Below are 20,284 nucleotides of genomic sequence, written 5' to 3'. Positions count from 1 at the left end.
GTCAGGATCAAGGCACATGCCCTGGACCCCAGACCCCAGCTGCAAGGGCCTTGGTAGGATGGATGGAATGGCCGTGAGGACAATCCCTCCGGGAACTGCAGTGTCCCTAGGACAGAAGAGCTGATTCCCTGAGGCTCCTCCTGTATCTCAGGGTCTCCCTAGAAAGGAGCCAGAGACTTTTCTCAGAGGCCCATGTCCTGCATCTCACAGGGGTTTCAGTCTCTCAGTCCCCAGCCAGGCCTGCTGCTCACTGTTAGTGCTTAATGCAATCGGGCAGAGCGCTGGCTGACAGTCCCAGCTCCTTCCCCCTGCACTGGCAGCTCTGGGAAAGTGTGGCCGGCTGGGTCCAAGCTGGAAGGACACAATGGAAATGTGGCTCTTCTAATCTCTCGTTTGCTGCCCTCCCACAGGGTTCAGGGGCAATTCCACCCCAGACCGTCCCATTCTACTCACCTCCAAGAGGTGCTGCAGCTTCTCCAAGAGCCAGAGAGAGACCAGCCTGTCCCTGATGCAGGAGTTTGCGGGCAGGGGGGGTGGATGAGACTGGGAGGGTTAAGAAATCTGTTTCCTCTCTCCCCAACCCCTGTTCAGCATCTGCTCTCTAGTATTTGTGTGCATGAGCTCTGCTTGACACCAACCTCAGCCTCTATCTGCAATACTTCTCCACTAGCAAGCACAAAGTGTGAGTGTAGAAGAGAATTTTTTAATGAATGGATGGAAGTCACCCAACTAATTAGGGAAAATGCTGCAAGCAGGATTCATAATCATAAAACTGTGAGCAGGACACACACCCCAGAGTGCGTGGGGCAGTGCCTTCCACCTCAAGTTCTTGAGTTTTACAACCAAAAGTTCCTTTTCTGTGCCCCTCTCTGGTCCCTCACCACACCCCACTCACTGTAGTTGTCCTTGGTCGGTGAGGCCCCAGGGTTCAGAGGTGCATCTGTGTGAGTTCACCTCCCACCCGAGGAAGAAGGCTCCGCAATCTGAACACTTGCTCTGAACATGCCATTCCTTTCCACTCCACTGGCCGGCCCACCAGCTGCCCTTCTGGCCATCTGCTTACCAGTCACCTGCTTGCCGCTCCTGCTGGCTGCCTGCTCGCCAGTCACCTTCTGCTGTCATCTGCCTCCCAACTCTTAGTGAGTATCAGCTCTTAGTGGGGGTACCTGAAGAGCAGGCTGGGCAGAAATGCTGCCCCCCGCAGTGATTTCAGCTCTAGTGAACACTTAACAAAACAAAAAACTCCTAATAGAGCCTATCTAGCTCTATCATTGAACAGGGGGGAGGAACAGGTTAAACCAGACTGGGGGACCCTTGGGCAGAGACCACACCTCCTGTCTGGGACACCTGTCCCCACCCCTTTTACTCTCACAGGGGTCTGGCATTTGAGCCCCTGGCTTAGTGAGTTCCTTTCAGCTGAGGGTGACCCCTCACTCAGGACAGGCTGAGCACAGTTCTGCTCCCCTTTACTCATACAATAAAGACAACAACGTTGATAACAACATTTCACTACCCCTCCATTCAGTACTAAAGTGATTTGTAACCCAGCACCAGCCAAAGTTGATCAATTTGAGCAAGGCAGTTCTATCTGCTAGATACATAAGCAATTCGCTCCTGAAGTCTCTCCCCCTCCCCAGCTAGCAGGTTGGCAGGTTTTATTAAGAAGTGATCTTTCTTCTTTGTGCAAATTATACCTGTCAGTATGCCCAGCTTGGGCTGCTAGGTAACTTTGGACAAGTCACTTCACCATCTTGTGCCTCAGTTTCCACATCTATAAAATGGGGATGATGATACTGATCTCCTTTATGAGGCACTTTGAGATTTACTGATAAAAAGCATTAGATGAGAACTAGGTATAATTATTAGTATTAGAAACAGGGAGAGAGACAATATTACATAGTGGAACATGATATCCCTAGATTAGTCATCAGTCAAGGTTATTGGTCAACCTGCGGCTCCGGAGCCACATGTGGCTCTTCTGAAGTTAATATGAGACTCCTTGTATAGGCACTGACTCCGGGGCCGGAGCTACAGGCGCCAACTTTCCAGTGTGCTGGGGGATGCTCACTGCTCAACCCCGGCTCTGCCACAGGCCCTGCCCCCACTCCACCCTTTCCCACCCCCTCCCCTGAACCTGATGTGCCCTCGCTCCTCCCTCCTTCCCCCCACCCCGAGCCTCCTGCATGCCACAAAACAGCTGATCGGGAGGTGCAGGGAAGGAGGGGGAGGCGCTGATTGGCGAGGCTGCCGGTGGGTGGGAGGCGTGGGGAGGGGGAGCTGATGCGGGGCTGCTGCCGTATTACTGTGGCTCTTTGGCAATGTACGTTGGTAAATTCTGGCTCCTTCTCAGTCTCAGGTTGGCCACCCCTGCCATAACCTCTGGCTCTAACAGCATAAGCCTCTACTGCCTGAGCTAAAAGAGCAAACCTAGTAAAACGCAAAGATAGTAGGAGACTTAAACACTACGTTTGGTTTAGTCACTAGATGGCGGCAGTGAGCCATTTCTGTTCAACTGGGTTATGCTATAATTTATATAGATTGGCATTAACAGGTCAGGTTACAGGCCTGAGTGAGTGGTGGTGTTGTCCACAGTGATTGAGAATGCTAGCAGGGAGGGCAGAGGGGAGATTGAGAGCTCTGTTTTAGCCATGTTGAGCTTGAGCTGATGACTAGACATCCACAAGGTGGGGACAGAGAGAGAGGCCTGGATTTTAGTTTCTACAGGAGACAGGTCTGGAGTAGAGAAGTAGATCTGTGAGTCGTAAGCGTAGAGATGATAGCTGAATTTGTGTTGTCCTTAAAGCTGTAATGTTAACTATTTTTTAAATATAAATAAAAATATTAAGTGCTCATAAATTATGGAGCTAAGGGACAGATATGGTAGAAAATTACACATTCCATCCCATGAGAAATCCCAATATTTTGACATTCTTTTTTTGTCCCGAATCAGTATGAAAAGTAAAAATATTGCATTTTTTCATTAAATGAAAAATTCTAAACAAATTTCCATTCTGAAATGGCGAATTGTTTTGCATTGAGCCAGTTTGACATTACACTGCATCTGACTAAGGTGATGCAGAGCTTCATGGGAGTTGTAGTTCAGATACCTCGTGCCTTCATTCTCCTCTATGGGACATGTGTCCTGCTGTACGTCTGGAGCAACTCCACTGGAATCAGAGGAGTAAGGGCCAGATTATGATCCTGGTGATCCCACTACAAAAATCCAGACCAACCACACTCATGTCAGTGGAAGTAGGGCTGGATTCGGCTCACAGTGACCCCAGTGTAAATCCAGAATGATCCTGCTGATGTCAATGAAGTTAAGACTAGGAGGGAACAATTCTGCTTGGCTAGGGGAAGGGCTGAGGTTCAGAGAAATACTAGACTATGCATCTTTGCTGTCATAAATGTCCATGGTTCTGCAATACTGCCCCAATCTCAAAGAAAAAAATTACATAGTAAAAAAAGGCTGCAAATTTGATTTTGAGATGACATCAACCCTGAAATCTCTCCTTCTGTTTTACTCCCTTCCTGCAGAAAGAAGAGCATTTCATGACATCCTGGCCAAGCTAAACCTGGAGCGGCACAGAAGCAGGAAGCTCAGGCTGAACAATCTCCAGGAAATCAGCACAGAGAGTGTACAGATCTGGGCTCCCCACACATTAGGAGATTTACCATGGCATTTCCTGAGGAAGCTCATGGCTCTGAGTGGGATGGCCAGAAACACAAGTCTTGGGCATCAGGCACCAGATGAAGGAATCAGTGAGGATGAGGAGGAGCTGGATAGTGGGGACAATATTTTCCAACGTAGTGACCCTGGCACTACTGATTCTCTGAACCCCCTCGATGTTCTCTGTGCAGTTCTGCTTTGCTCAGACAGTTTCCTACAGCAGGAGATCCTGTCCAGAATGTCCATGTGCCAGTTTGCCCTCCCTCTGCTGCTACCTGCCCTCGACACCCCCAGGTGCATCCTAATGCTGTGGGCCGTGAGGGACATTGTGAGGAAGTGGAGGCCGCACTCCCTGGCAGAGAGCAGAGGGTTCAGAGAGGAGAGCCTGGTGCTCATGTCCGTGCCAACTATTTCCTTTGTGCGGATGGGGAGCTGCAGCTTCTCCAAGTCCAAACTCCTCAATGAGGTTCTCAGCCCCTCCCAGCAGCACCACGATTTCTTCATCCATCGGGACATGGAGTCTGGGAACGTCCCTCGGGAAATCGCAGATGGGCTGGTCGAGATTTCCTGGTATTTCCCTGCTGGGAGGGAGAATTCAGATCTTTTCCCAGAGCCCATCTCAATTACAAACCTGCGCGGAGACATTGAGTCTCACTGGCTGCAATTTAGCTTTTTAACAGTGGTCTCCTCAGCAGTGTTCATTGTTACTGAGAGCATCAACGAGAGACAATACACGCTCTTATCATCTCTGCAGGGATCAGCCACTAAATACTACTTCATCCTCAGTGCCCTGGCGGACAAACACAGTGAGTCACTTGAAGAACTTGCAAAGTTGGCTCCTGTCTTAAAACTGGACAAATCCCATGTGCTGGAGAATGTGAACACCAGAACTAACATGCAGCTTGAAAAGAAGCTTCAGTCCACCATAGGCATCCTAACGATGTCTCCTAACAAGAGTATCAGTATTGCAGCCATGGCTGTGACGGCACGTAAACTAGGAATCCAGGTAGATGAAGTTGATGAACAATGTCAGAGCACAAGCAACTGGGCTAAAGAAATCACTGCAGAAATACAAGATGTGGCAAAGTACAAGAGGGAAATGCTGAGACTGCAAGGGGACATTTGGAAAACGGGGGTTAAATTAGAAAAGAAGCTGTGTAGAATGAATAGGGAGGCATCCACGGAGACCCAGGAATCTCATCTGCGTGAGAAAGTGTTAGAGTTACAAGCGCAATGGAATCAATGTGATATCAGTGTTGGTACCATGAAATGTATTACTGGAATAGAAAAACTTTCGAAAGTGGAAGTCCACAGCTTCCTAAAATGGATGAGATTTAATCTGGAGAACATTAGTAGGGGGAATAAAAAACTCTCTCTAATGGAAAATAAATATAAAGAGAAATATAAAACTGGAGGCAATGTTTATCAGAACTAGATGAATTATTCTCTGCCAGATCCTTACGGGTAGAGCATTTCATGCGTGAGTTGGGGCAGTTTTATGAGACAGAATGCACAAAGGTCAAAGAAGGAATAAAAGCAAATTGGCAAAGGCGATTCATCCATCTCCCAGATATAGCTGCTGACCTGATGCTGGAAGGGTTTCCTCTTGAGCTGATAGATGGAGATTCATCCAACATCCCACTGCAGTGGGTGACAGATGTTCTGACTCAGCTCCATGCCAAGGTGGGGGGAAGGTCCAGAATGGTGGTTCTAACAGTGCTGGGCATGCAAAGCACTGGGAAATCCACCCTCCTCAACACCATGTTCGGCCTGCAGTTTGAAGTGAGCAGTGGCCGATGTACCCGAGGAGCCTTCGTGTCATTTGTTAAAGTTGCAGAGAACTTTCAGCAGGAGCTGGGCTGTGATTTCATCCTGGTGAGAGAGACAGAAGGCTTGAAAGCCCCTGAAATGCCCACACTGGAGGATAGTTATGAACATGACAATGAGCTGGCCACACTGGTGATTGGACTGAGTGGCATAACAATTATTAACATGGCCATGTCGAACGCCACTGAAATGCAACATATTCTGCAAATTGTGGTCCACACATTTCTCAGAATGAGGGAAGTCAGGCACAAACCTTACTGCCAGTTTGTGCATCAGAACATCAAAGATGTGTCTGCACATGAACAAAATACTAGGGATATGAACCGTATCCTGGGGCAGCTAAATGAAATTACCAAAGCTGCAGGAAGGATGGAAAAACAATGCAGGGAAATTAAAATTTCTGACATCATGGACTATGATCCACAGAAATACAAGTGGTACATCCCTGGGCTATGGCATGGAGTCCCATGGCACCAGTGAATATAGGATACAGTGAGAGTGTATGCAAACTAAAGAAGTATTTGTTTAAACTTATAAGGAACTATTCACTGAGCAGCCCCCGTAAGGACATTCCCCACTTTATTAAATGGGTGAGGAGCCTGTGGAATGCAGTGAAACATGAGAACTTCATCTTCAGCTTTAAAAAGAGCCTTGTTGCTGAGGCCTATAGCCAAATGTCTGGTAAGTTTGAAGAGTGGGAATTGAAACTCCGTGAGCTGATGATTTTCTGGGTAACTTCAATGGCAAATATTATTCAAAGTCAGACACCAGATAAAGTGGATTTTGGTATCTTACAATGTAATGTTCAGGACCATCTTGTATTTGCTGAACAGAATATTTTGGATTGTTTAGGAAAATATTTTGACATTGGAGAGGAACACCTGATGGAAAAATACAAAGAAGACTTTATCAGGCGCACAAGCAGCCTCAGGCAGGAACTTGAACATTATGCAATAAACAAGTTGGAGGAATCCATTTATATTAGAAAATACTGGCTCAAGGTAGGGTTTCTAAAGTTGGAGTACATGAAAACCATTGAAGAGAATCTAGACAGACTCGGGAGAGACTGCAGGAGAAGACAACAGAAATTAGACAATAGGGAACTGGAGAGTGAATTTGAAATAATGTGGAGAAAAACTTTATCAGAGTTACCGTTTGCATTTTCACAGGAATGTGCCATAACTCAGGAGATGATGTTCCAACTCGCAAAGGATCTGAGTAATGGAGCAACTGTTGATACTTTGGCATCCGTAACCATGAAAACCTTGTTGAGTTGTGAAACCAAGTCATTCCCAATGAAACAGCAGTACTTAGACTTGCCATGTTTTAAAGCTCTGATTCCATGGTTTACACAGGAATGCTATCATAGACTAGAAGTACTGGCTAAATCCTTAATGGCCAAGTGCATTAGTTACACTACAAGAACAGGAGTACTTGTGGCACCTTAGAGACTAACAAATTTATTAGAGCATAAGCTTTCGTGGACTACAGCCCACTTCTTCAGTTACACTGAAGCAAAAGTAAGGTCCAAAGCAGGCTACGATGAAACCTACTTCAGAGAACTGCTGAATATGGTTAATAAGAGGCTCCAAGAGGAGGATGTTCGGAAACTTCCCACTACCCTTTCCTTTGAAACTGACCTGAAATTTCACATTTTGTGGAAGGCGGCTTATGCATTTCAGAAGATGAATAAAGATTTTATCAAAGGAAATTATCCTCAGCAACATGTGGAACAGCTGAAACCTCAGTATCTCTCCATATTTAAATATCTTTATTTGGAGACGGATTCCTGTGAAAACAGGGTCCAGGATTTCTGTGATCGGTGTCTGAAACCTGCCCTGAAAGATTATGTTAATAACAGACTTGGAATGGAAATAGTGGATGACTTTCTCAGCAGGGGGAAGTCCACTGAATACCGCAGCCGGAGTGTCTTCCACTTCACAGTGCAGAAGAAGCTGCTGGAGGAGATGAACTTTGACAACTATGTAGAATACATTAATAACTATGAAAAAATTGTGAAATCCTGGACATGGAGATGTCTGTTAGATAACTACTACCAGTCGGAGGGCTTGCAAGATTTGGAGAAAGAGATTCTGTCCACAATAATAAAGAAAATCAGGGACGCACTGGAAATGACCAAAGATAAAAAGACTAGAACAGTCTGTGCATTTTTATTCCATTTTTGTGAGATGATACAGAAGGACCTAGTCATCCCCAGTTACAGTTTAGTGGGTGTATGGGCTCTCAACACAACAGACACTGGGAGTTTCTTTGCTTGTATTCAGTCCTTCCTTCCTGATCTAGAACAGCAAATCTTAGCTGAATTTCAAGATTTGGAAGTTGAGTCTAAATTCTCCAGTCTGTCAGTGAAGCCCCAGGATGAAATCTTTAAACGAGTGTTTGGCTGTGGGAAGCAGTGCCCATTCTGTAAAGTCCCTTGTGAGGCAGACAGCCGTCATCACAGGGAGCATTTTGCATCAGTGCATCGGCCTCAAAGTCTACAGAGATTCAGGAATAGCCATGCTAAAAAGCTTCATTATTCTTTATGCTCTACTGATGTACTTTATAATAACAAATTCCAAAATTCAGACACAGAATGGAAACCTCATCCTTACAAAGATTATCGTGACTGTTACCCAGACTGGTACATCCAGCCTGATCCCAGCATCGTGGCTTCTGATTACTGGAAGTTTGTTTTCAAGGAATTCAATCACCAGTTTGCTAGAGAGTACGATGCTCTGCCTGCTGATCTCCCAGAGGAGTGGGAGGAAATAACCAAAGAGCAGGTACTGAGAGCATTAAAAAAAGTGTGATGAAATAGCCCAATTGCTGAGAAAGTCTGTATAAGTGAGTGAGTTCTATTTTGACAGAACAAGGAAGAATAATTCCTTTTTTCCTTTTTTTTAAAGGAAGCAAATAGAGCATGTGATGTAAAATATGTAATTCTTTTTCTATGGAGAAACAAATAAAATTCATGATTCCTAAGGAAGATTAATAAGGAAACCGATTTTTTTTCAATACAATTCCAATCACCCATCAATTTATGCTACAATTAAAGGTGATTGAAATACCCTAAATAAACATTCTGAGTATGTGTTTAATGACTAACCACATTAGTTACACTGAAAAAACATCCCTGTATTCAGGTGGGTTTCTCTTTGGTTGTTGAAACTTGCTCTCTACCTGTAACTTGTCTTTCTTACTAACACCTACCAGCGAAAACAATCCTCAACCAAACATTTCTGCTGAGCTTAGCTGTGCCTATGGCCTTCCCTACAAAATCTCTTATGTTCTTTCCCCTAGTTTTATTCTGTCTCATTGAGACATTCAGAAACTTTCGGTACCCCCTGCTCAGGGCTGATAGAATTCACCTGGTCTGACACAAGGGTGAGTCAGCACAAACAACTGCATCTCTATGCGGGGTTCTAACCTCTGATTCAGCAGGGTTAGCTCTGAATTCCTAGGCAGGGTCCCAGAAAATGGCATCCTCTTACATTTTCTCAAGACTGCTGGAGCAAAGGTGAAATCCAGTGAGCAGTTAATCCAGGGACAATGGAGAATAGCTGGAGAATAGATCAAGACCTGCACAACCCAGGTATCTTGTGGCTAGCAACTGTCTGTGCATGCAATAGAAAGTGGAATTCATTACAGGTCCCTCTATGGTCTGGCCCATGCTACATGCTTTGTTCTACTGTCATGTCTGGGAAGCAGCAGACAGGCTCTTAAATTAACATTGTACTTTTATATTGTTAAGTGAATTTGATGGATGAGGATTTATTTTGGATGCTGTGTACTTTGCAGCAAAATGTTTGCAAAAGGAACAATTGGAGGAATAAAGAGAAACAGTTGAAGACAGAGTCTCCGACACAAGGCAGTTCCCCTCAGCTCCCTCTCACACTGATAAGATGTTGTCTTTTACTTCTTTTCATTTATTTGTAGACATCTCTAAGTGGCTCTTCCCTGTCGCTTCGTAGCAGTTCAGTAGTTATTGCTTAGTTAAAGGACATTTTGAACTGAAAAGTCATTTCAAACTTAAAAAAAAAAGTTTCATTTTGCAAATGTCAAAAAAAAAGTGGGGGCGGTTTTGGTTTGGTTTGGCTAGTTGTTTTGTTTTACAATTTGGCGGAAAGGACACAAATTAACAAAATGTACACAATTCTTGCAGACTGTCTAATAATATGCGCTAGTTGGTGTGCAAAGAATGAGTGCAAATGAACTCCCCTTTATACACAAGGCCCTTACTAAGGGTACGTACAGCAGCCAATATAATGCCGCCCCCTGTCTGCACAGAGCTCACTGAAGGGTTGGAACTATAGGCATTTGGGGGGGGAAAGCACATGTAATGTGTTCCACTCCGCCACATTATTGACCCAACATCAACATACATATTTACCCTCAAAGAAAAATAAAATCAATAAGTTTTGTGCCTCAAACAGAATTTCTTCAGCTCTGAAAACTTGGGCCCATTTTCACATCTTTCTACAGAGGTGAGAAGACAATTTCAGAAAGTCCTGTCAGAGCTAAGAGTTTCACAGAAGCAAACTGCTCAGGCAGAGCGATGGCCTGGAAATTCACCCAGAAAGTGCAAAGGACTGGCCCATTCGGACGCTAGGCACTCTTCCTTGGCAATTCCTGAGAAAAGCCATGGGGGGCTTTGAATGTGGGGGCCAGAAGTACTAGCCATTTGATCTGGGCTTCAGATGATACAGGAATTAGTGACTAACACAGGATATCTTGGCATAGAGACACAGAAGCCAGAGTTTCTCTGCACCCCCTCAATGTTCTCTGTGCCGTTCTGCTTTGCTCAAACAGCTTCCTACAACAGGAGATCCTCTGTGTTTGGCACTGGTGCTACCGCTGCTGGAATCCCATGTCCAGTTCTGCTGCCCACAATTCAAGAAGGATGTTGATAACGTGGAGAGGGTTCAGAGAAGAGCCACGAGAATGATTAAAGTATTGGAAAACCTGCCTTATAGTGACAGATTCAAAGAGCTCAATCTATCAAGGCTTTGTCTGCACTAGAACTTTTGTTGGTAAAACTTTTGTCGGTCAGTGGTGTGGTAAAAAAACACACTCCGACCAACAAAAGTTTCACCGACAAAAGCGCTGGTGTGAACAGCGCGATGTCGGTGGGAGATGCTCTCCCACCGACATAGCTACCGCCACTCGTTCGGAGTTGCCAGCAGGAGAGCTCTCTTCTGTCGACACAGAGCGGCTACATGGGAGACTTTACAGCAGTGGTACAGCTGTGCCACCGTAAGGTCCGTAGTGTAGACACAGCCTTAGTTTAACAAAGAAATTAAGCGGTAACTTGATTACAGCTTATAAGTGTCTTCAAGGAAAACAAATATTTAGTAATGGGCTCTTCAGTCTGGTAGACAAAGGTCTGACATGATCCAACGGCTGGAAGTTGAAGCTAGACCAATTCAGACTAGAAATAAGTTGAACATTTTTAATAGTGGGGGGAGTTAACCACTGGAAGAATTTACCAAGGGTCGTGGTGGATGCTCCATCACTGCCAATGTCCAAATCAAGATGGGATGTTTTTCTAAAAACATCTCGGAGTTATTTGGGGAAATTCCCTGGCTCGTGTGACACAGAGGTCAGATCACAGGAGATCATGCTCAGAATGGTCCTTTCTGGCCTTGGAATCTAGGAGTCGGAATGCAGGTGCCGAACTCTCATGGGCCTAAGTAAGTGACTTGGCCAAGGTCACACAGGCCATTGAACCAGGCCTCCCAAGTCCCAGATATAGAACAGAACACCTAGGCCTTGCCTGGGAATAGTCACTTTTGGGGTGTGTTTGATTTCACAGCTTGCATTCCTTTCTTAAAATCAGACGGGCAGACCTATTTAGTGGGTGCCTGGAGGATTTGCAGTTGGAATGGTAAGTGACATGCTTAGCCCTGTATAGTGTCCTTTGGGGAGCTGTCACAGGAAGTGCAATGGGAGGGCTCTGCTGAACTCAGCAGGGTTTTAGTTTCAATTTTGGTCTAGCTGCTTCCTGGTTCTCTCTTTCTCGGTGATGGCCCAGCAGTTTGCTTTGGGTCCTGGCTGAGGGGGTGGTATGGAGAAGACAGGCAGCAGCAACTCCTTGCTGCTAGAGACCCTGGATGACCTGGGGGAGGATGATCTCAAGAGATTCAAGCACAAGTTGAAAAGGATTCAGCTGGAGAAGGGATACCAAGCCATTCCCTGGGGCCGGCTGGAGAAAGGGGATCCGGTGGATGTTACTGACCTGCTGATCAGGCACTACGGGGAGCGCTACGGGGTGGAGGTGGCTGTGCAGGTGCTGAGAGAAATCAAGCACAGAGCACTAGCAGAGAGACTCACCGAGGCTATTTCAGCTGGTAAGGCATAAGCCAGAGAGAGCGATTCCGACCTGCCCCTCCTGCAAGTGACTGAGGTGGGGAGAGACTCGGTGGACTAACAAATCTGTTCTCTCTCTGGGTGATTCTTCCCTTTCTGTGATCAGCTGCTGCTGCCTGTTACCTAGGTGCCTGAGCCCAACTAGAAACCGTCCCTAGCTGGAAGCACGTGAAAGGCCAGGAGCACTGATCCCTTCAGTTCTTTGGCCTTAGCTCCCAGCAATAACTGAGCTCTGCAGACAGCTGACAACCTGGGCATGTCACATGAGGGTGGACTATGTGCCCTTTGTGGTAAGGCACCGAAAGACGCTTCTGTTGGGATCGACCAACTGGCAGCACCACTCCAGAGTCCAGAATGTGAAACGTGTCAGCCTAAACTGCGTGCAGTGTAGTTGTAGCCATGGTGGTCTCAGGATATTAGAGAAACAAGGCGGGTGAGGAGGTCATACCTGAAGAAGAGCTCTGTGTGGCATGAAAGCTTGTCTCTCTCACCAACAGAAGTGAGTTCAATAAAAGGTATGACCTCACCCGCCTTGTTTCTCTAAGACAAAATTGTCAGTTAGGCCTCAGCCTTGACATATTTCACCAGGATCAAAAATATTGCACCCACAGATCAGGCAGTTAGCCATCCCACTGCTACGTTTTGCACACGGAGTTCATTTGCAGGCACCCCCAAAACCGGCACATATAATATTGCCGAGGCCCCTCATTTTCTTGCTTTTATTTTGTTTTAAATTTCCTGGGAATTTCATCTGTTTTTTTTTTTTTTTAAGTGTGAAAATTGGTACAAACTGAAAATGAAGGGCCAACAGCCCAGAGGCAGTGAGGTGCCCTGTACTCATCGGGGAGGAATGGGGGGGCGGCAGCAGGAGGGGGGTGAGTGAGGGAATCTTGATCTCAGGTAGGAGGTGGGGGGAGGCAGAGGTAGGGAGTTTGTCTGAAAAGCACCTAGCACAATGCTGAGACAGAGTCTGAAACCATTACTCACTCATTTTCTGAAACTGACTAGATTTCACAGGTGGTGGTTTCCTTTTAATATGTTTTTCACACACACACACACACACACGTGCATGCCTAGTTACCTGAACTATGTACAACTACACCGACTATGTACACCCACACTGAGTAGGCACACCCACACAGACCACACACACTAACCCGCACATTCACTGCAGATATACTGACTGCATTCACACATTGACTGCACGTGCACACACACATACACACACACTGATTGAACACATCCGCACATGATTGAATGTACACACACTGATTGCAATGTACACACACAAGTGTGCACTGATCCCATGTACACATATTGCACATACACACGACTGCACACACACACTGACCATACATACACTGATTGCATGTACACACATTGCCTGCACACGCACAAAAACACACACACACACACACACACAGACTCTCACTTTACACCCATACACTGACTGCATTCGTACACACTGACTCCACATACACACATGCACAGACTCTGACCATGCCCACAGAGATACCCAAAATCTCCATTTCTAAGATCAAATTTTAAAAAATATTGTACTGTGTGCTGTATTCTTTTTTTTAAAAAAAACAACCCCACAAATGCCCCATTTATGCTAAGAAACACCCCCCCAAAGGTTTATATAGAGAGACCCACAACCAGCTCATTTCCGACTGCCCCAGACTGAGCACTTTAAACCAATCTCTCCTTGTTTGCAGATTGTTCCTGTTTGCTCACTGAGGCAGGAGTTCGAGATGCCCGAGCTGGAGGGGGTCAGTGACTGAGAGCCATTCATTTGTGCTTCCTCTTGTTTTCCTTGCTAGATCTTTTAAGACGGAAGCAGAACTCGGACACGCCACAAGCCCCAGAGCTGGGGGAGAAAGGTGATTTTAACCCAGAGCAGGAATCAGAGACTCAGAGACACCCAGAACCAGAGGAGAGAGACATTTCCCAAGGTATTTGCATTTACAAACTCGTCTCTGCAAGGGATGCAGTCCAGGAAAGCAATGTAACTGCGTCCTCCATACTCCACTCCCAGGGGATAGCCCCATTAGCTGCCACATGAAGGACATTCAAGACTCCTGTGATGTACACATGAATTGCAATAGCCAGAGATTTAGCTGTACAATGAAGTAACCTGCACTCACCCCACCTGCATATGGCAGGTGCTGAGGGATCCGGGGTGCATGGGGGTGTATGGGGCTGGTAGCGAGAGCGTCTCAGTGCCTACATATCATGAACGAGATGGGAAGAGCATCCATCTGGTCTGTGCATGGAGGTGGGGACTCTGACCAGTTGTGGGAGGGTAAATTGAGGTAGAGTGGGCTATCTAGCCAATAGTAAGGTGGTGATCAGGAGGGGGTGGGAGAGACGCATATCCTTATATGGAGAAGTATAAGACAGAGGGTATGGCCTCTGGTCCTAACATGGGAGTGAGGGGGGCAGTCTGGGATCCAGCTTATACCATAAGAATGGCCATACTGGGTCAGGCCAATGGTCCATCTAGCCCAGTATCCTGTCTTCCAACACTGGCCAATACCAGATGCTGCAGAGGGAATGAACAGAATGGGGCAATCATTGAGTGATCCATCCCCTGTTGTCCAATCCCAGCTCCTGGCAGTCAGCCAGAGAGTATGGGGTGACTGCAATGTTTAAGGCATTATGTCACGGGTGGCAGGGAAGAAGAGCCTGTGACTTGTAGCTGAAAGCAAGATGAGGCGTTGTGAAAAGGGGAACACTTAATATGGGGGATGATAGACAAGGGTAACAGGGCAGAGTTAAGGCTAGAGGCGGATGGACATGGGTAAAGAGGCAGAGTTAAGGTTGGGGATGGGTGGTGTGAAGGTGTAAGGGGCCAGAGTTAAGGTTAGAGGAGGGCGTACATAGGTAAAGAGGCAGAGTTAAGGTTGGGGATGGGTGGTGCGAAGGTGTAAGGGGCCAGAGTTAAGGTTAGAGGAGGGTGTACATAGGTAAAGAAGCAGAGTTAAGGTTGGGGATGGGTGGTGTGAAGGTGTAGGGGGTCAGAATTAAACTTGTGGGGCTGGACATCTGGAAATGGGCACAGTAAAAGTTGGAGGAGGCTGGACATGGGTAAATGTCATGTTCTTATTTTTTTCTGCAGAGAGAAGACGAGCCACACAGGGAGTTCTGGAGAAGTTGAACTTGGAGCAATACAGAAGCAGGCAGCTCAGACTGAGGGATCTCCAAGAGATCAACCCAGAGAGCATAAAGAACTGGGCTCTTATCACCTTAGGGGATTTACCATGGCATTTCCTGAGGAAAGTCATGGCTCTGAATGGGACGGCCAGAAGCACAAGGCCTGTGCATGGGGCATCTGATGATCAAGAGTCCAATGAGGTGCAGAAAGCACATGTTGATTACAATAATCTTTCTCTGAGTAACATGGACAGTAGCAATTCTCTGCACTCCCTCGATGTTCTCTGTGCTGTTTTGCTTTGCTCAGACAGTTTCCTACAGCAGGAGATCCTGTCCAAAATGTCCATGTGCCAGTTTGCCCTCCCTCTGCTGCTACCTGCCCTCGAAACCCCCAAGTGCACCCTAATGCTGTGGGCCATGAGGGACATTGTGAGGAAGTGGAGGCCGCACTCCCTGGCAGAGAGCAGAGGGTTCAGAGAGGAGAGCCTGGTGCTCACAGCAATGCCAACCATTTCCTTTGTGCGGTTGGGGAGCTGCAGCTTCTCCAAGTCCAAACTCCTCAATGAGGTTCTCAGCCCCTCCGAGCAGCACCACGATTTCTTCATCCATCGGGACATGGAGTCTGGGAACATCCCTCGGGAAATCGCAGATGGGCTGGTCGAGATTTCCTGGTATTTCCCTGCTGGGAAGGAAAATTCAGACCTTTTCCCAGAACCCGTTGCGGTTACAAACCTGCGTGGAGACATTGAGTCCCACTGGCTGCAGTTCAGCTTTTTAACAGAGGTCTCCTCAGCAGTGTTCATTGTTACTGAGAGTATCAACGAGAGACAATACACGCTCTTATCATCTCTGCAGGGATCAGCCACTAAATACTACTTCATCTTTAACTGCAAGATTGAGAAACCCGAGGAGACCCTGCAATTCCTGTATAAATTAGAGTCGGTGCTGAAACTAGACAAACTAAGTGTGCTGATGAGAGAGAACACCCTAAATCATGCTCAGTTTGTGGAGAAGCTGCAGCTCACCATTGGAAGCCTCATGGAGTCCTCTCTCAAGAGAGCCTCCGTGGCAGACACGGCTGCGACAGCACGAGAATTAGGTATCTGGGTGGACGAGGACTCTGAGGAATGCCAAAGTGCGAGCAAACGGGTGGCAGGAATCACAGCGGAAATAAAGGACGTGGCAAAGTACAAGAGGGAAATGTTGAGACTCCCAGGGAGTCTGTGCAAAAAGTTGGCCAAGGCGGAGAAAGAGCTGTTCCGAATGCAACAGCAAGGGGACGCAGCCTCTGGGCTCCATGCATCTCAGCAAAGAGAGGAATGGTTGGACTTATATACCCGGCCGGATAAATGTGAGCTTACTGATGGGATGGTCAAGTTTATTACTGGGCTAGGAAAACTCTCTCAAGTGGAAACACACTACTTCCTAAAGTGGATGAAATACCATCTGGGTCATATTGCTCAGGGCAATCTCTCCAGCCTGCAGGCTGACTATAAGGAGAAATGTCATGTTAGAGGAGATGATCCCCAACATAGAGCAAAACTGCATGAACCAATTTCCTCCAGTTCCTTAGGGGTTGAGCATTTCATGCGTGGGTTGGGGCAGTTTTATGAAGCTGAATGTGCAATGGTGAAGGAAGGAAAAAAGCTAAAAACCCAAAGGCAACTCATCCATCTCCCAGGCATAGCAGCTGACCTGATGCTGGAAGGGTTTCCTCTAGAACTAATCGACGGAGATGTATCCAACATCCCACTGCACTGGGTGACAGATGTTCTGACCCAGCTCCATGCCAAGCTGGGGGGAAGGTCCAGAATGCTGGTTCTAACGGTGCTGGGAGGGCAGAGCACTGGGAAATCCACCCTCCTCAACACCATGTTCGGCCTGCAGTTTGCAGTGAGCAGTGGCCGATGTACACGAGGAGCCTTCATGTCAGTCATTAAAGTGGCAGAGAACTTTCGGCAGGAGCTGGGCTGTGATGTCATCCTGGTGATAGACACAGAAGGCTTGAAAGCCCCCGAACTGGCCAAGTTGGAGGACAGTTATCAACATGACAATGAGCTGGCCACACTGGTGATTGGACTGAGTGACATAACCATTGTTAACATGGCCATGGAGAACGCCACCGAAATGAAGGGTGTTCTGCAAATTACGCTAGATACACTTCTGAAAATGAAGAAAATCAGGCAACATCCAAACTGCCAATTTGTGCATCAGAACGTCAGTGATGTGTCCGCACATGAACAAAACACGGGAGATGGGTATCAGCTCCTGGAGCCGCTGGATGAAATGACCATTGCCGCAGCTTGTACAGAAAAAGGAATCAGGAAAACGAAATTTCCTGGTATTATACATAATGATGCAGAGAAATACAATTGGTACATCCCTGGCTTGTGGCATGGAGTCCCTCCCATGGCTCCAGTGAACATGGAATACAGTGAGAGTGTGTTTGAGCTAAAGAAATACCTGATTGAATTCATGAGACGATACTCATCTAATAGACCCCTTAAGGACATCCCCCAGTTTAGTGAATGGGTAAGGAGCTTGTGGAATGCTATAAAACATTCAAATTCTACCTTCAGTTTGAGAAATAGCTTTGTGGCTCACTCGTATAACCAGCTGTTTACAAAGTATTCTGAATGGGAATGGGATTTCCGCAAGGAGATGCATCTCTGGGTGTCTGAGCAAGAAACTTTTATCCAGAATCAACCTCAAGCTGAAGTAGACCATGTGGCTTTAAGCAGGTTAAACCGTGAAACTTGGCAGAAACTGCAGCAAGAAGAACGGAGGGTCTTGGATTCTTTGCAAAACTACATTGGAAGCGGAGCTGCAAATGTGCTTCTGACAGGGCAGTACAGGGAAGATTTCATCAGGAGCACCAATGGCCTGACGAAAGAACTTGGACGGTATTGGCTCAGAAAGTGTGAAGAAGCACTTGACCACCAAAGCAGCCCTGAGAGATTGAACCATCAGATCCAAGCCGTGAACATGAAAACAATGAAAGGGAAAGCGGACGGTCTGTTGGGACACTGCAGGAAAAGAAACCTTTCCACCTTTCCAAAGGGGATCAGGATATTCTGTGAGGCGTGTCTGAGGCCTGCCCTGGTGGATTATGTTAATAGGATGCTTGGTATAAAAATAGTGGATAATTTTCGCAAGAGTGCACAGGGGATTGGATATGGCAATCGGAGCTTCTTCCAATTTTGGATGCTGAGTAGACTCTTGGAGGAGATGAACTTTGATGGCTATGTGAAATATATTAATAACTACGAAGAGTTTGCCAAAACGTGGATATGGACACACCTGTTAGATCACTACAAAGAGACTAGGGGCGTGGAAGATTTGGAGAGAGAGCTTCTGTCCACAGTAATAAAGAAAATCAGGGATGCTCTGGAGAACTCCAAGACTCAGACTGACTTTTTAGGCAGTTTTTTCAAATATTTGCAAAGGGATCTTGTAATATCCAGGGACAGGTTAGCCAGAATCCAGCTTATTAATACAACAACTCCAAACCAGTTTCCCATTGCTGTTCAAGACTTTCTGCCTGCACTTGAGCAAGCAATCTTATCCCAGTTTAAAGACTTGGATGTTGAGTCTAAGTTCTCCATCCTGTCTCTGAAGCCCCAGGAGGAGATCTTTAAGCACGTGTTTGGCTGTGGGAAGTGCTGTCCATTCTGTAAGGTCCCCTGTGAAGCGGAAGGCACCGATCACAAAATTCATTTTGCCTCAGTCCACCGGCCTCAAGGGCTAATGAAACCTAAGAGAGTCTTTTTACCCTGTTTGGCACATGGCCCAAAACTTGACTATTCTCCGTGCTATTCTGGGTGGCTTATCAGGGATTCCCACATCCACATAGGTTACCGCCATTGTTTTTGTGAAGATAACAGTGTCTTGCCCTGTCGTGCTCCAGCAGATTCCGGCTACAAAACTTCCAACTATTGGAAGTTTGTTTTCAAGGCGTTCAACCAACAGTTTGCTAGAGAGTACGGTACTAAACCAGCCGATCTGCCCGGGGACTGGGATAATGTAACCCAAGAGCAGGCACTGAAAAGTTTAGAGGAAGCTTTTAAAGGGGCAATCTCAGTGCCAGGTCAAAACTGGCTCCAGGTTGTACAAAAGAAACCTAAGGTGTTTCCATGAAACGTATTAAATATACTAAATCTTCCGCAGCAGAGTTTGCATCTGGAATGCTACCGCTGAGTCTACCTCACACTAAATCATTGGCTCATTGTCCCCCTCTAGTGGTTGGAGTATATGTATACATGTCTGAATCTGCTACTGCCGTTAAGTTACTGGAGCCGGTCTTTTGCCTCAGGCAGTATAGACTCAGGTTTTGAGATCCAGCAGTACTGGGTTCAGTCCTCACTGGTGACCCAACACGTGCTAGTCAAGGTTGGGAAACAATGGATTACACTGACCAGTTGAGGAGAATGTCTGGACAACATCTTACGTTGAAAAGAAAACTCTAGGAATAATTACTTCCATAGCTTCAGTGGTAGAAGTGCATGCTGGGAAATGGGAGGTTTGTGGGTCAAACCCCACTTATTACCTATGGGAGGAGTTTTATGGTTGCATATGACAGAATTGGATTTCCCAGTTTTCTTTTTTAAATACTGATATATTTAATTATTATTATTATTTATAGGGATTGCTGTAGCACCTAGAAGCCCTAATCGTGCTGTACCAGGCGCTGTACAAATAGAATAAAAAGGTGGTCCCTGTGCTGCAGAACTTGAAATATTTAATTCACACATTGAGAAAAATCTCTCTTCAGCTGGGCATTAGCGTTAAAAGCTATTATAAAAAAGGGTGACCCAGTTGTTAAGGTGCTAACTTGAAAGACTCGGGTTCAATTCCCTGCTCTGCCACAGCCTTGTTGTGTGACCTTGGGACAGTCACTTAGCTGTTCTGTGCCTCAGTTTCCCCATCTGTACAATGGAGAGAATAGCTCTGCTCTGCCTCACTGGGGGGGGGATATGGGAACAAATGCATGGAGAATTGTGAGGGGCTCGGATACTACAGTAAAGGGGACTTGTAAATGGATGATGCAACAAAATACAGGGTATTCCGCTTTTCCACAGTAGCAGGTGGAGAGGTAAGAATGACTCCCTGCTGCAGCTACTCAAGGACAAGGTGGAGCTATGGCTGGCCAAAGCTGATCAGCAGGGCAGTGGAAAGTATGTAGCACCCTCTCAAGGGATGGAATAGGGAATCCCATCGACCATTGTGGTTTCCTGCAGCAGAATATGCCAAGATCCTTTGCCT

The 20,284-nt window shown here is 46.5% G+C and overlaps 1 protein-coding gene across 2 annotated transcripts; it reads left to right on the top strand.

Moving 5' to 3' along the window:
* The first annotated feature begins 11,476 nt into the window (after window positions 1–11,476).
* On the top strand, window positions 11,477–20,008 carry LOC135978608 (up-regulator of cell proliferation-like). Of its 2 annotated transcripts, none has more exons than XM_065579484.1 (3): window positions 11,477–11,847; window positions 13,690–13,821; window positions 14,988–20,008. In XM_065579484.1, exons 1-3 carry the CDS (start codon window positions 11,565–11,567, stop codon window positions 19,157–19,159), a joined length of 4,587 nt encoding a protein of 1,528 aa, XP_065435556.1. In that variant the 5' UTR covers window positions 11,477–11,564; the 3' UTR covers window positions 19,160–20,008. The 2 variants fall into 2 exon arrangements, with proteins under 2 accessions (XP_065435556.1, XP_065435557.1); XM_065579485.1 differs by having other exon boundaries at window positions 11,708–12,156.
* The last annotated feature ends 276 nt before the right edge of the window (window positions 20,009–20,284 follow it).

This window comes from Chrysemys picta, unplaced genomic scaffold (genome assembly GCF_011386835.1).
Source record: "Chrysemys picta bellii isolate R12L10 unplaced genomic scaffold, ASM1138683v2 scaf335, whole genome shotgun sequence".
Lineage (NCBI taxonomy): Eukaryota > Metazoa > Chordata > Testudines > Emydidae > Chrysemys > Chrysemys picta.
Note: the sequence above shows the minus strand (reverse complement) of the source record. Positions and strands in the feature narration are given on the sequence as shown.

Excerpts from the sequence above, each read along its gene's own strand:
- LOC135978608 (XM_065579484.1), top strand. The coding sequence starts at position 11,565 with ATGGAGAAGACAGGCAGCAGCAACTCCTTGCTGCTAGAGACCCTGGAT. Across the intron at positions 11,848-13,689 it reads CACCGAGGCTATTTCAGCTG|ATCTTTTAAGACGGAAGCAG; the intron begins GTAAGGCATAAG and ends TTTCCTTGCTAG. Across the intron at positions 13,822-14,987 it reads GGAGAGAGACATTTCCCAAG|AGAGAAGACGAGCCACACAG; the intron begins GTATTTGCATTT and ends TTTTTTCTGCAG.